Genomic DNA, 13,424 nt, shown 5'->3' with positions numbered 1-13,424 from the left:
CAGCATCCTTGGATGCATTAGATCTGTCCCCATAGTCTTGTGCATGTCCAGCTTTTTGAAATAGTCCTTAACCTATTATTTCACCACTGAGGGCTGCTCACCTCCTCCCCATACTGTACTGCCCAGTGCAGCAGTCTGGCAGCTGACCTTGTGTGTGAAGACCAAGGCAGAAAAAGCATTGAGTATTTCAGCTTTTTCCAGATCATCTGTCACTAGGTTGCCTCCTCCATTCAATAAGGGTCCCACACTTTCCCTGACCACCTTCTTGTTGCTAACATACCTGTAGAAACCCTTCTTGTTACCCTTCATATCCCTTACTAGCTGCAACTCCAATTGTGCTTTGGCCTTCCTGATTACACCCCTGTATGCATGAACAGTATTTTTATACTCCTTCCTAGTCATCTGTCCAAGTTTCCACTTCTTGTAGCGTCCTTTTTGTGTTTAAGCTCATCGAAGGTTTCTCTGTGAAGCCAAGCTGGTCGCCTGTCTCATTTGCTATTCCTTCTGCACATCGGGTGGCTTCTTCCTGTGCCCTCAATAAGGCTTCTTTAAAATACAGCCAGCTCTCCTGGACTCCTTTCCCCCAGATTAGCCTCCCAGTAATGAGAACTAATTTGCCTTCTTTGAGTGGCCTTAGGACTATTGTGGTATTACACTATTACCTGTGTGTCATGGGGTGGGATCGCCCTTTTAAAGAATGTGGGCTTAGCCCCACCTGTTACTAACTAGCTGCCTTCCAGGTAGGGGGTTTGAGGCTAGGGCTTAGATGATAGTAGGTCACCTTGTCCTCAGATAAAAGATGAGCAAGCAGGAAGTCTTTTCCAGAAGACAATGATCAGGGAATGGTGGGGAAAGGGCTCTCTGCATGAACTAGGTGGAAAATCTGGCTAGAGATACCTGCTGTGGGCTGTGGCAGAAGCCTTTTGAGAAAGAGGCTTTAGGAAGGACCAGGCATCAGAACCTGGTTTATCTGTTTTGCTTTGAGTTGGACTGTTTGGATTTTGAAAAATAAACCCATCCAGGAAGAAAGGGACTGCCATTCTATTGCTAATGGGAGCTTTATTTGACACACTGGTTGGTGAGTTGGCCCCCTGCTTACACCGCAGTACAGCAGATTGATGGAACTTTCTGGAAGCCCTGCCCATTGTGATGCCTGCACTTCTTCCTATCCCTACAGCTCTTAATGTTCCAAAGGTGAGGGTATAAAAAAGGCTAGGGTGCCCAACTGCCTCATTTCCTTCCAACAGAGATTACATGTAGACTTGGAACCTTTACTAGGTCTTAATAGCAGTAAACATTTATGCATCCGACGAAGTGGGTATTCACCCACGAAAGCTCATGCTCCAATATGTCTGTTAGTCTATAAGGTGCCACAGGACACTCTGCTGCTTTTACAGATCCAGACTAACATAGCTACCCCTCTGATACTTGATTTATACTCTTAGTGCGGTATGTCTACACTATGGGATTATTCCGATTTTACATAAACCGGTTTTGTAAAACAGATTGTATAAAGTCGAGCGCACGCGGCCACACTAAGCACATTAATTCGGCGGTATGCGTCCATGGTCCAAGGCTAGTGGTAATTTCCAGAGCGTTGCACTGTGGGTAGCTGTTCTGTAGCTATCCCATAGTTCCTGCAGTCTTCCCCAACCTTGGAATTCTGGGTTGAGATCCCAGTGTTCGATGGGGCAAAAATCATTTTCGCGGGTGGTTCTGGGTAAATGTCGTCACTCATTCCTTCCTCCGGGAAAACAATGGCAGATAATCATTTTGCGCCCTTTTTCCTTGGATTGCCCTGGCAGATGCCATAGCATGGCAACCATGGAGCCCGTTCAGCTTTTTTTTTTTTTTACGGTCATCGTATGTGTACTGGGCGCCGCTAACAGAGGCGATACTGCAGCACTGCACAGCAGCATTTGCTTGCTTTTGCATGATAGCAGAGACGGTTATCAGTCGTTCTATGCCGTCTGCTGCCATTGTAAATTGGCAGTAAGATGACGGTTATCTGTCGTTCTGTACTGTCTGCTGCTATCATGGGTGCCCCTGGCTGATGTTGGCCGGGGGCGCAAAGGCAAACCTGGGAATGACTCCCCGAGTCAATTCCTCCTTTATGGTTTCTAAAAATAGTCAGTCCTGCCTAGAATGTGGGGCAAGTGTACTAGAGAACCAGTGTATCAGAGAGCGCAGCTGCTCTGTGTCAGATCCCACAGAAATGATGAGGTGCATGCCATTCTAGGGGGTGCCCCTGCAACAACCCCACCCGTTCCTTCCCTCCTCCCCCAACTTTCCTGGGCTACCGTGGCAGTGTCCCCCGCATTGTGTTCATGAAGATAAAGAATGCAGGAATAAGAAACATGAATTGGTTAGTGAGAAAAATGAGGGGGAGGCAAGCCTTCCCGACTGCTATGACACGTCAGGCAGAACATAAGCGGCAGGGGAGAGGAGCCAGCATCACCTGCTGCTATGATGTCCACGGCAGTAACAGAATGTTTCTTTACACAGGAAAGGGAGGGCTGATGGAACTCAAGCCCCAGTTGCTATGATGAGAACAGTTACCAGCCATTCATTACCAGTTCTACTGGGAATAGACCGGGAATCATTCCTATTTTTACCCAGGTGCCCTGGCCAGCCTCACGGTGAGACCAGCCAGGAGCACTCAAGGCTGATGACAAGCGACGGCTAGTATCCCCTACTGCCAACCATCTGCCACCAGGGAGGGTGAGAGGGCGGAACTGCTGCTTCAATGCTTGCGCAGGCATCGCGTCTACGCAGCCAGGCATTCAGTTAGAGCATAGAGTGACACTGAAAGAGTCAAGACAACGATTTCTTTCCTTTTCTTTTCACGTGGGGAGGGGGGGGGGGGGGAATAAAATTGTTGAAGCTATACCCTGAACGCACGCGGACAATTTGTGTTTGAACTGTACAGGCATTGGGCAGCTCAGCCAAGAATGTAAAATATTTTTTGGGGATACTTGGCTGTAGATGTAGCGATAGCTGAGTCTTCCAGTGCCTCCCTCCCTCCCTTCATGAGCGTCCATTGATTTCTTTGCTTTCCCTTACACTTGTCACGCAGCACTAGTGTAAGCCGAGATTTTTTTCAAAACGCTTTGGCATTTCGTCTTCTGGAACGGAGCTCTGATAGAACAGATTTGTTCTCCCCATACAGCGATCAGATCGCAGTATTCTCCTGTACGCGTCCATGCTGGAGCTCTTTTTGGATTGGACTGCATTGCGCACCTTGCTCATCAGCAGCTCCAGCTGGGCAAAACAGGAAATGTAATTCAAAAGTTCGCGGGCTCCTGTCTACCTGGCCAGTGGCATCCGAGTTTCAGATTGCTGTCCAGAGGCGGTCACATGGTGCACTGTGGATACCGCCCGGAGGCCAATATTCGTCCATTTGCAGCCACACTAACCCTAATCCAATATGTTAATACCGATTTTAGCACTACTCCTCTCATTGGAGAGGAGTACAGAAACCGATTTCAAGCGCCCTTTATATCGATATAAAGGGCCTCGTAGTGTGGACGGATACAGCGTTAAATCGGTTTAGTGCTGCTAAAATCAGTTTAACGTTGCTAAAATCGGTTTAAACGCATAGTGTAGACCAGGCCATGGTCTCCTCTGAAATGCTCAGAGCCACCCAGGTGCCCCAACAGGCATGGATTTCAAAGGTACCAATAGCTTTGCTGCACTGCTGATACACCTCCCATTAGCGTGAATGTGCAGGGACTCACCTTGAAGAATTCAGATTATTGATCAATAGTCTTCCTTTTATTTTGGCCACTAATTCTAAAATGAACAAAGGATTAATGCTGGTGACCTAAATAGTCTTTTTATTCTTGATCTAAATTGCTGTGTAACCACCGTGGTTTTTAAACTGATCCACCTTGTTGTTTCCTAAATAATTAACCTTGTGTGTTAGTATACATAACTTAGAGAGTCTTTTATCTCCCTACGAAATATGGTGCGAGTCGAATTTACTACAGTGAGGGGTGCATGATTCTCAGATACAGAAATGCCAGCATTTTGTGGATAATCCTGTATTAGAAGATATGTAGAAACTGAGCTGTTGTAGAATTAAGCAATATTAATATGAAACATTTCTACCCACAGAAGGTCAAAGATAAGTTGTGTCAAAGAGTGATTGGGAAATTCAAGATAAATTTAAGCAAAGAAAATGATATAGACAAAGACCGCTCTGAAGTAGAACAGGAAACTGGCACCACAACATCTGAGCATGTTAATCCAAATGAGGAAGGTAATGTAGTGAAAGTATGGCTAACAGGAGAATAAACGAGTCCCTGAATGCAGGTGGGGTGGGGTGTGTATATATTTGTTTTACATAGAAGCATACAGGCTTTCTCTTTACTATGAAAAGTTTTAAAGTAACAAAAATAGAAGTTTTAAATTGTACATTCTTACCCTTTTGAAAATGGACTATTTTACCTATTGATTTTTTTCTAGCTTTTTTACCTGTTTCTCTGCTGTTTTCCCTTTCATTTTCCATATTCCTCTTTTGTGTGAGAATTGCCACACACTCTCCATCAGCGATTCTCTTCACAGTCTATTCCCAAATAAATGTTACTAAGTAGGTGGGCTTTCTTTAGTTTGAATAGTCACTTATCTCTTGAATACTAGTGTCTACTAACTAGCCTGAAAACCTACTGAGTTTAAAAGTTTTCACTAGTTTTCAAGTTCTTCTTTCCTTTCCTTGCTTTATTGGACTTGAGTTCTTTTCATATCTGTAGTTTTTCTCAAAAGAGATTTCTTATGTTTTTCAGACTAATTTTATTGGAGTGATATGTTAGCAGTGATGTCTCTTCTCAGTGTTAGCTTATGCATCTGGAGCTAGACTTTGCACTAGTAGTTGAACAGAAAGAAGCTCCGCGCTCTCTACCGTTTAGGCAGCAGGTGGCCCACTTGCAGTTCCTATGCTATCAGTAACCCAGATCTGTTAGCACCCTTCAGACAAGGTGTCTAGAAATCCTTCCAGGAACTGGTCTTGATCCGTTTCCTATCTAAATAGCTAAGCAACTGTCTTAAGTTGACTTGAAGACCACTCAGTTGGTTTTTCCTTTCTGCTGCTTTATTAGTGACTTATTTCAGGGCCTGAACTCCATCATGTCAGAGTACTAAGCTCCAGCAGTCATTGCTCAGTGGGGCTGATAGACTAAAATAAATATAATTCAGAGATATGTCACAAAATATGTGTAACAATTTCAGCTGTTTTCATCTTTGCATATTCACTGTAGGGGGAGTTGGTAGTGCCTCCTTTCTTTAGGTTGTGTACCCTCCCTCCTCCCCCCACACCCCTCCTCCAGCTGTGGGATAACAGCCTTTGCCTGCTGCTGGCTTATAGTTCATTCTTTCCAGTGTGACGTTCCCACAAAGAGGAATGGAGATTCTGCATTCAGTATGTATTTTCTTGCAGAGAACGCTCTTGCATCCTGTAAAGCAGTGATTCTCAAATTGTGGGGTGTGCCCCCCGGGGGGTGCAGAGGAATATTAGGAGGGTATGGGGCTGTGGCAAGCCCTCATGGGGGGGCAGGAAGGGAGTGCCATGCTCCGTCTCCATCCCCAACTCCGCTTTTAGCCCAAGATCTACTGCTAAGGAAGCCTTGGCTGTGCAGTAATTGGAGGGAGGAGAGGGGGCAGACAAATTCCATTACTGGTAAGGAGGGACGCAAATGGAAAAGTTTGACCACACTGCTGTAAAGAAAACCACACTTTGCAATGGTTGCTAGTGTTTGTTCCCATTTTTTCTAAATTAAAAATGACTGAAATTTTTAAAAATGACAGCAGAGGTTTGTTTAGTTTATTTTCAGTATTGGTATATAAAGATCACATCTGTTATGATTGGCCTGATACACTGTTCTGTTACACAGAAAAGAATAAAGAAGTTGATCAGAGTCCTGTTAATGAACATAAAGATTATGCACCTGCAAAGCAGAAATCTACAAGAAGCAAAGCTACTAGAGGTATGAGATGACTTAAGTTTTGTAGCTTAATATTAACAGCTACAAATATTTTTTTAAATTTAAAGTAAGGCCTATAGGAATTGCAGCAAAAATATCTTTGTTGTAGTATCATTTGCTTTAAAGCCTTTTAGATTTTTAAAACATGATCTCTGACAGAGTTTATGAAACAGTTTTCATCATTATAACAGCCTTGACTTCATAGTCATTTTCAAATAGTCTGCTTTTGGACTACCACACAATAGTGCTGGTGTCATGAAAGAGGTAAGGTAGTCTGGAAAGGCTGAGAGTCACTGGTGTAAGGAACTACCCATGTATGGTGAGGGAAATTTGTTTAGGAAAATAGTATTGAAGAAGTGAAAAGTCTCTGAGTTCTAAGATGTGAAGGTTATTTGAACAAAAGGCACATAGTCATTGTTCTGATGATGGGTAACTTTCATTTGTGTTTTAGGGCAGAGAACAGTAAACACAGGGGCTAGGTCTGTGAACACAAGAAGAAATCATAAAACGGTAGCATCTGACAGTGAAAGGTAAACAGTCTTGTGTAATGAATGCACAACGTCCCTCCTGCCACTCTAACTTCCTTCCTTCCTTTCTCGCAAGCCAACGTAATTCAAACCCTTTCATCCATGTGACCTTCCTTTTTTAAAATTAGGTGTTCCAAGCACAGAAGATAAACTACATGTTGACTATATATACACCTCTACCTCGATATAACACTGTCCTCAGGAGCCAAAAAATCTTACTGCATTATAGGTGAAACCACGTTATAGTGAACTTGATTTGATCTACTGGAGTACACAGCCCCGCCCCCCTGGCACGCTGCTTTACCATGTTATATCCGACTTCGTATTATATCACGTGGTGTTATAACAGGGTAGAGGTGTAGAATTAATCCCAGACTTCTCAACAAGGGTAATAAAACATAAGTAATTAAAACCTCTCCATAAATGTACAGTCTCCTTCAGAAGTACTAGTTAAGAAATAGTAAGGAAATAAAACAATTTCTTTAACAGCTCAGACTCAAAACTAAGAAATCCAACCTGCATTAATTTTTTTTTCAGTATATCTTCCAGTTTCGTTCGTGTGTAACAGCTATTTAGGGAAGGGTTTGTAATGTTACCTCTGCTATACTAATTGCTACTATCTTGTTAGTATTCGTTTAGTTTTTTAATTTGTAAATTGATAAACTTTAGAAACCAACATTTGGCAATAAATAATTGAATGCCATTCACTTCACCCCATAATGCAGTGCTGTTATCTGTGGTATCTTAACTCTAACTGTGGACCCACATCTGCTTATGGTCAAGCACATGACCCATTAACTTCAATATGATCAGGCCCTTTAATTTGTCTAAACAATTCGTTTTTTGTTGATAGCCCCTAAGAGCTAACCTTGCAGCTTTCCACGCACTTTAACTTTTGCTTATCCCTTTGTGGTGGTCACGTGTTCTAACTGATACATAGCTATTCAAAAATAAACTTACAACCTATATCCAGTGCAGTGTCTACAGTAAAGAATGTAGTTTGTTATTCAGTGGTTTCAAGGCAGTGCATTTACATTTAAATTTGCTTACAACTTTTTTGTGGCTATTTTGAAACTTTTTATATTTAGTGGTGATGAAGTTCCAGAACCAGTTATATTGCCAAGTTCAAGACCTTCTAGACGAGCAAAAACAGCAGCACTTGAGAAAACTCGAATGAATCTCTCAAAGCTTCTGAATGTAGAAGCAGATGATTGAAGATGAGAGCGAGCGAGAGAAGTGTCCTTCATGAAAGCCAGCTCTTCACAACACACTTACAAAAATAAGTTCTGTTTTACTGTCAATCCAGTTTTTTAATCTTTCTATGGTTGTTGTAAAAACATGAAGTTCCCAGGAACTTTACAATATTTTAAATTAGAGTGAATTTTGACAATCAGTCCTTAGATTGATACATATTTTCTGTTTGTGTAATAAAAGTATAAAGTCTTGATTTGTGGCTTTTAGTCTTCTCGATAAAGCACCTTAACACAACAGCACTTCCCATCTGAAGATTTAAGTCTTATTAGCAGCATTGAGAATTACCTTTTGAATTTTTAAAGCTAGCTGTTGTTTTTGGTGTTAATTTACAATTACTAGTGTGTGGCATGTTGTGTGTGTTCTTGAAGGCAGTATATTTTAATATACTTATTATCGGCTTGTCTGTATTGCAGTGTGAGGCTGGGACCAGGCTGATTTATGGTTTCAGTTTAAAGAGTAGAAGGGATATTAGGCGTGGTCTATAATTGAGCAGCAACTTGTGTCTACAGGAGGTGTACCCAATATTGAAAAAGTAATTATGTAGTTTTAACTCTAGGAATGAAGGCAAAAATTTGACCGTATTTATATCCTTTTATGTAAACCCACCATTGGTTTCATACAACCATCAAAATGCTAAATAATACAAATAATAATGTATTACCTTGGAGCCTTAATTATGGACGAGGACACCATTGTGTTAGATGCTGCAAAACCACAGAAAAGTATGGTAGAAATAAGAACTAATAAGGAGTAAAAGGCTATCCATTTACTATACTTTGAAATCAGGTTAATGGCAGCCTTTTCAGCAATATATACAACCACATTGCCATCTGGTCAAAAGATCCCAGATCTTTCTCCAGCTACAGCTCTTCAGGTCATCTGACTGGAAATTTGTTATCTTTACTTTTTCTTTGAACTGAATTCTTACTCCTTGTGCAAATTCACATGGGGGCAGCTTCAGCTTTTTGCCAGGAAATATTGTCCAGGAGGCCTTGCTTTTTCCTGTTGCTGCCCAAACAAGAGCTTCCAAAGCTGCATAGATAATTCATAGGTTAGTTACTAACTACTGTATGTTGTGTGTATGAACTTATCTCTGTGTATTAGAGAAATGTTCAAACATAACTTTTTGAGCAATTTCCCATTTTAATAGTTTTTTTGGATGGGCTCGGCTAGTAGAGATGCCATTTGTTTAAAAAACAACAAGTAAATTATCTATTCCAAATCACATTTCCCCTGCTTCTCAGAAAATGCATGGGGGAAGAAAACGACGAAGCAACTTGTTATAGACCTTCCATGCGTCTTCAGGCACTAAATATAGGATTTTGGGACTTGCTTACAGAACACAAAGAAAGCAGAATTGATGCCATTGCAGCTTTGCATGTCTTTCAGTTGTTGCCAGACATCTTTCTGCCTGTAAGTGGCTGTGGATCTTGGGGTTAGTTATCCTTGCTGGTACTGTTTGAAAGCTTGTAAACTTTTCTTTGATGCAATATTTTATCCATTTCCTTAGAATTTTGCAACCTGTGATGTGGATAGAAATTGATAAATGTGTGGATTTCCTCATAGATTCTGTGAGCTGAAGGTTCACTTTGTGAACATCTACTTTTGTGCCATAATTTTTTTGCAAGGACTTGTTTGTTCTTTCTGGAAGATGTTGGCAGGCTTCCCCATGCAGTATAGGACTTAACGTTGGTAAGGAAGTACATGGGTGATTTGTAAAACTTTGGTTTTAGCAAAGGACAAAATAGGGCTGTTAGGAGAGGGATGTGATTTGACACTTTCTCCCTTCCTACCACCCCCAGGTGATTACCGTTAAGAAACAAGCTTTGGCAGCCAGGTTAAAAATGTACACTGTTGAAAGTCCCATTTAGAAAATATAGGGCAGATGCTGGGTGTGGCTTTTTTATCTGCTTTGAAGTATCTTAATACCTGCTAGAGTGTGTCTTGATGTAGTACACTGGTGATAGCTGAAACAGCATTGCTAGTTTCAGGCTGAGTAGATATTTTGTTTAAAGGAGAAAAATCCTGCATACCTGATTTCCTGCAACTCGTATCTAGGAATAAAATCACAACCCAATAAGCCACAATTGGTACAAAAGGCCACACAGGTTGCTATGAGCACATCATCCTGGGGTCTGCTCTCTGCCCTGGCAGAATCCATTTTTACAGTCTCTCTCCTTGTAGTCAGAGTCCTCCACTTTCAAAACTAAATGCTCAAATGTATTTCTTCTGCTTAGCTTTCCTCCAGTAATTTTCAAAGCTAATCAAGAAAAGAGACAAAAGCCTTGCAAACAAATCAAACTATTTCTCCTACAGGCTGTAAAGTAAGATGTTATTTCTGTTTTAAAATATTTGTCCTGCTGAGTCAATCTGCTGCCTTGTTGATCATCCTAATGAGAAGTCGAGGGATGACTAAAATGTGTACAATGTATGACTTTTGTGTGTGCTCTTCTGCTTGTTCAGGTTGCCCACTTCTGTTTTGTCATACTGTCAGATTGTCCTTCCTTAAGGTCAGTGTCGGTACCCTAATTTCCAGGAAGTTAATGCTCTTGTTTTTTCTAATGGGACTAGGTATCTTGTGTCATGACGTTGTTGAGATATGCAAATCTCTTTGGGCAGGGGGGAACCTCTGTTGTCCAGCTGTTCCGAAAGGAGGACAGGAGACGCCTGATATGAATTTAATCAGCTGCAACTTTATTATTAGATGTCTGGGACTATCCAGGAGATAAAAGTATACAGTGCAGATAACCAATTTATTCTGTAATTACCTGAGGGGGGGCTTCCTCCGTTTCCTCCTCTTTTTTTCCATCCAGGCCCCTCCAGCAAATCCATTGTCGAGGTCTTACCATCCCCCTCCCTCTCCTTGTAGGAGGGGTAAGGTGGGCTATAAGAAAGGGGGGGGTGTTGGCTCCCTTCCATGCCAACCATAGGAGTCCCAACCCCCACACTGTTCTGTTCCTTTAACCAGCATCTCCTTTTTAAGTCCTTTACCAGGCCATTTATCTGGTCACTAGATGCCTTCCCTATGGAGTACCTGTACTGGACATCTGCCACACACTTTCCAAATAAATTGCGACATTCAGCCTACCACACCTTGTGCTCACTATAAATAGATGTTCCTTAACCTCTGCTGTGGAGAATGCAAAAAAAACCTCCCACTTCACTGACACCAATATGGCGGTGAGGGAAAAAATTCTTTCCCAGCCCACCTAAAAAAGAAATGACTAGTATAATGCCCACAACAGGTTCAAACCCCACCTGATAGTCACACATCAGAGGGAGGGATGGTTAGTGCTGCCTTGGCCGCTGCGTGGTAAAAGGGGTTTCCAATGCCAGGGCTTGCACCTTTAAAGCCTTCCCCCTTACGTTCCAAGGGTATGAACACACTACCCGCCAGATCGGTGGGTAGCGATCGATCTATTGGGGATTGATTTATCGTGTCTCATCTAGATGCGATAAATCGATGCCCGAATGCGCTCCCCGTTGACTCCGGAACTCCACCAGGGCGAGAGGCAGAAGGGGAGTCGCAGAGGGAGCCACGGCCGTTGAGATAAGTTGAAATAAAATATGTCTACTTCAGCTATGCTATTCTCGTAGCTGAAGTTGTGCATCTTACATCAACCCCCCCCCCCCCACCACTGCAGACCAGGCCCAAGAGGGTGAGTCAGTGCTGTAAACAACCAGGACACTTTTGTTATCTAAAATTTATAAATAGATGACTGTCATTGAAAAACATTTCTTCCAGGCTATTGATTCTCTTGGCTCTGTATTATCAAGGATGGAGAACTCAGTAAAGAACCTTTGCTCTGTCCATAAAATAAGTGCATCTAGAAAAGGGAAATGTGCAGTATAGGTTTCTTCTGAGTAACTAATGTAACAGCACACTACTATCAATACAATTTTTATTAGACATGTCAAATAACCATAGCTGAGGCTATGGTTTAGGCTTGATTAAAAATCTCTACTAGGTAATGAAATGGAAACATTTACATAGGCTTAAGAGGTATACTGTTGAAGTGTGAAATTAATTCTAAAATGCAATAAAGCAATTAACTGGAAATGTGTTTACATCCATTTTAATTGGTGACAGGAAGATTCATAGAAACAAAACAAAATAGACCACTTATCAGAAACATCAATTAAAAAAAGTGCAGATACAGGTTTGTTGAATGACAATATTTCAAGAGATTTCTCCTGCAAGGCTGGCCTTTCTTTTAGACTAGTTTTTAAATATTGACATTCTCAGGAGAAGTGGAAAATAACCCCCACCCTCAACCACCTAGAGAAGGAAAACATAGTGTGCAATCTGATTGTTTTGTAAATTTTGAACATTGAGTGAGATTTTATACATCTTTCTTATCTTTTTACTGCTTTGCTTCGAGGTAGTCAGTCTCCACCTGTTACAGAATTGTTTCTGAATCATTGCCATAAATCTTTACAGTTAGTGACCCATGTCACAAAATATATTAACTTTCATGCACAAAAATAAAACTGGGATAATTATATAATTAAACTTAAAAGAACATAAGCCTCCCAATCCCCCCAATGAAATACTATTAAAAGGGAAACATCTGCTATAAGATTTGTACTGCAAAATTCCATAATGGTCAAATGCAAACCTTCATGTAAAAAACATACAAAGAGTACATCAAAATGAATAATGCTAATGATTTTAATATAAAGCCAAATCACAAGAGATCATTTCAACATCAGTTTAATAAATGCTTATGATTCAGCAAAAGAAAAACAATGTACAAAATAATAGTGCAAGAATAGCTGCAATCTATTTGTTCTCATCAGTTTTGAGATTTTGGTTTAAAACTTTACAGTTGGCAAGAGATACCGTTGCAAAATTCAGATTCCACTCAGTGGGCTGATTAAGGCACTTCTTTACGGACTTCAAAGGTTGAGTTGCTGTGTTCATGTCAAATAAATTCTGCTTCTCGGAGGCTTTCATTTGTATCAAGCTGGGGGAGGGGGAAAAGGAGATAAAGAACTTACTTATAGTGTAGTACTTTTCATCCAAACCAGGCACATCACCATAGGTCAGAGGTGGAGAGGCAATTTTTTTTTGGGGGGGGGGGCTACCTCAAGCCCACCTAGAGGCACCAAGTGGGAGTGGAGCAGTACCAGGGTTCTGCACAACATCTAGGAACACTCAGGGTTTCCCTCACTGCAAGATTAATTCAAATTATAACTCAAGCATTGTCCCCAACTCAAGTCCTGTCCACACAGACCCTTAATGCAAGTGTGCTAGAGCTTTAAATTTAAGTTGGCTGGTCCATCAGGGGCTACTAGGCTACAGCTCAAATTAGCACAACTCATCAGCTGCTCCTACAAGTGGTGGGTGCAGTTTGTGTGTTCTGCAGTATTGCCCTGCTCACGCAAGAGAGGCTAACCTGAGGTGTTAACAGCAGTCAATCTATAGCCCCAAAGTTTACTGTCTGCTTATTACTATGTTAATCTAGGTTATATTTACAATAGAGAGAGACACAATGGATATACTAATAGTTCCCTGGTTGGCTGGTTTTCTTTTTTTTTTTTTTTTTTTTTGGAGCGGAGGGTTGGGGGAGATCATTAAAAAAAGACTTCCTCATGGGCACTGAAATCAGGCCGCAGCCTACAATTTGTTCAACACAAAAAGCTCATTAGTGAAAGGTAGTGT

The 13,424-nt window shown here is 41.4% G+C and overlaps 2 protein-coding genes across 4 annotated transcripts in view; one reads left to right on the top strand and one right to left on the bottom strand.

The window, feature by feature from the left end:
- The window catches only part of NCAPG (non-SMC condensin I complex subunit G), a 40,156-nt gene extending 32,206 nt beyond the window's left edge, over window positions 1-7,950 (top strand). For both annotated transcript variants that reach the window (XM_032800812.2, XM_032800813.1), the window contains 4 exons: window positions 4,117-4,261; window positions 5,889-5,981; window positions 6,430-6,508; window positions 7,594-7,950. In XM_032800812.2, coding sequence (XP_032656703.1) covers window positions 4,117-4,261; window positions 5,889-5,981; window positions 6,430-6,508; window positions 7,594-7,720 — 444 coding nt within the window. In that variant the 3' untranslated portion in view covers window positions 7,721-7,950. The remainder of the gene's footprint in view (window positions 1-4,116; window positions 4,262-5,888; window positions 5,982-6,429; window positions 6,509-7,593) is intronic.
- A 3,869-nt stretch (window positions 7,951-11,819) lies between these two features.
- The window catches only part of LCORL (ligand dependent nuclear receptor corepressor like), a 220,203-nt gene continuing 218,598 nt past the window's right edge, over window positions 11,820-13,424 (bottom strand). The window contains exon 7 of one of the 2 annotated variants that reach the window (XM_075066572.1): window positions 11,820-12,726. In XM_075066572.1, the coding sequence (XP_074922673.1) occupies window positions 12,543-12,726 (184 nt within the window). In that variant the 3' untranslated portion in view covers window positions 11,820-12,542. The remainder of the gene's footprint in view (window positions 12,727-13,424) is intronic. The other variant, XM_075066568.1, reaches the window with a different exon arrangement.

Source organism: Chelonoidis abingdonii, chromosome 5, assembly GCF_003597395.2.
Source record: "Chelonoidis abingdonii isolate Lonesome George chromosome 5, CheloAbing_2.0, whole genome shotgun sequence".
Classification (NCBI taxonomy): Eukaryota; Metazoa; Chordata; order Testudines; family Testudinidae; genus Chelonoidis; species Chelonoidis abingdonii.
This window is presented reverse-complemented; position numbering and strand designations above follow the sequence as displayed.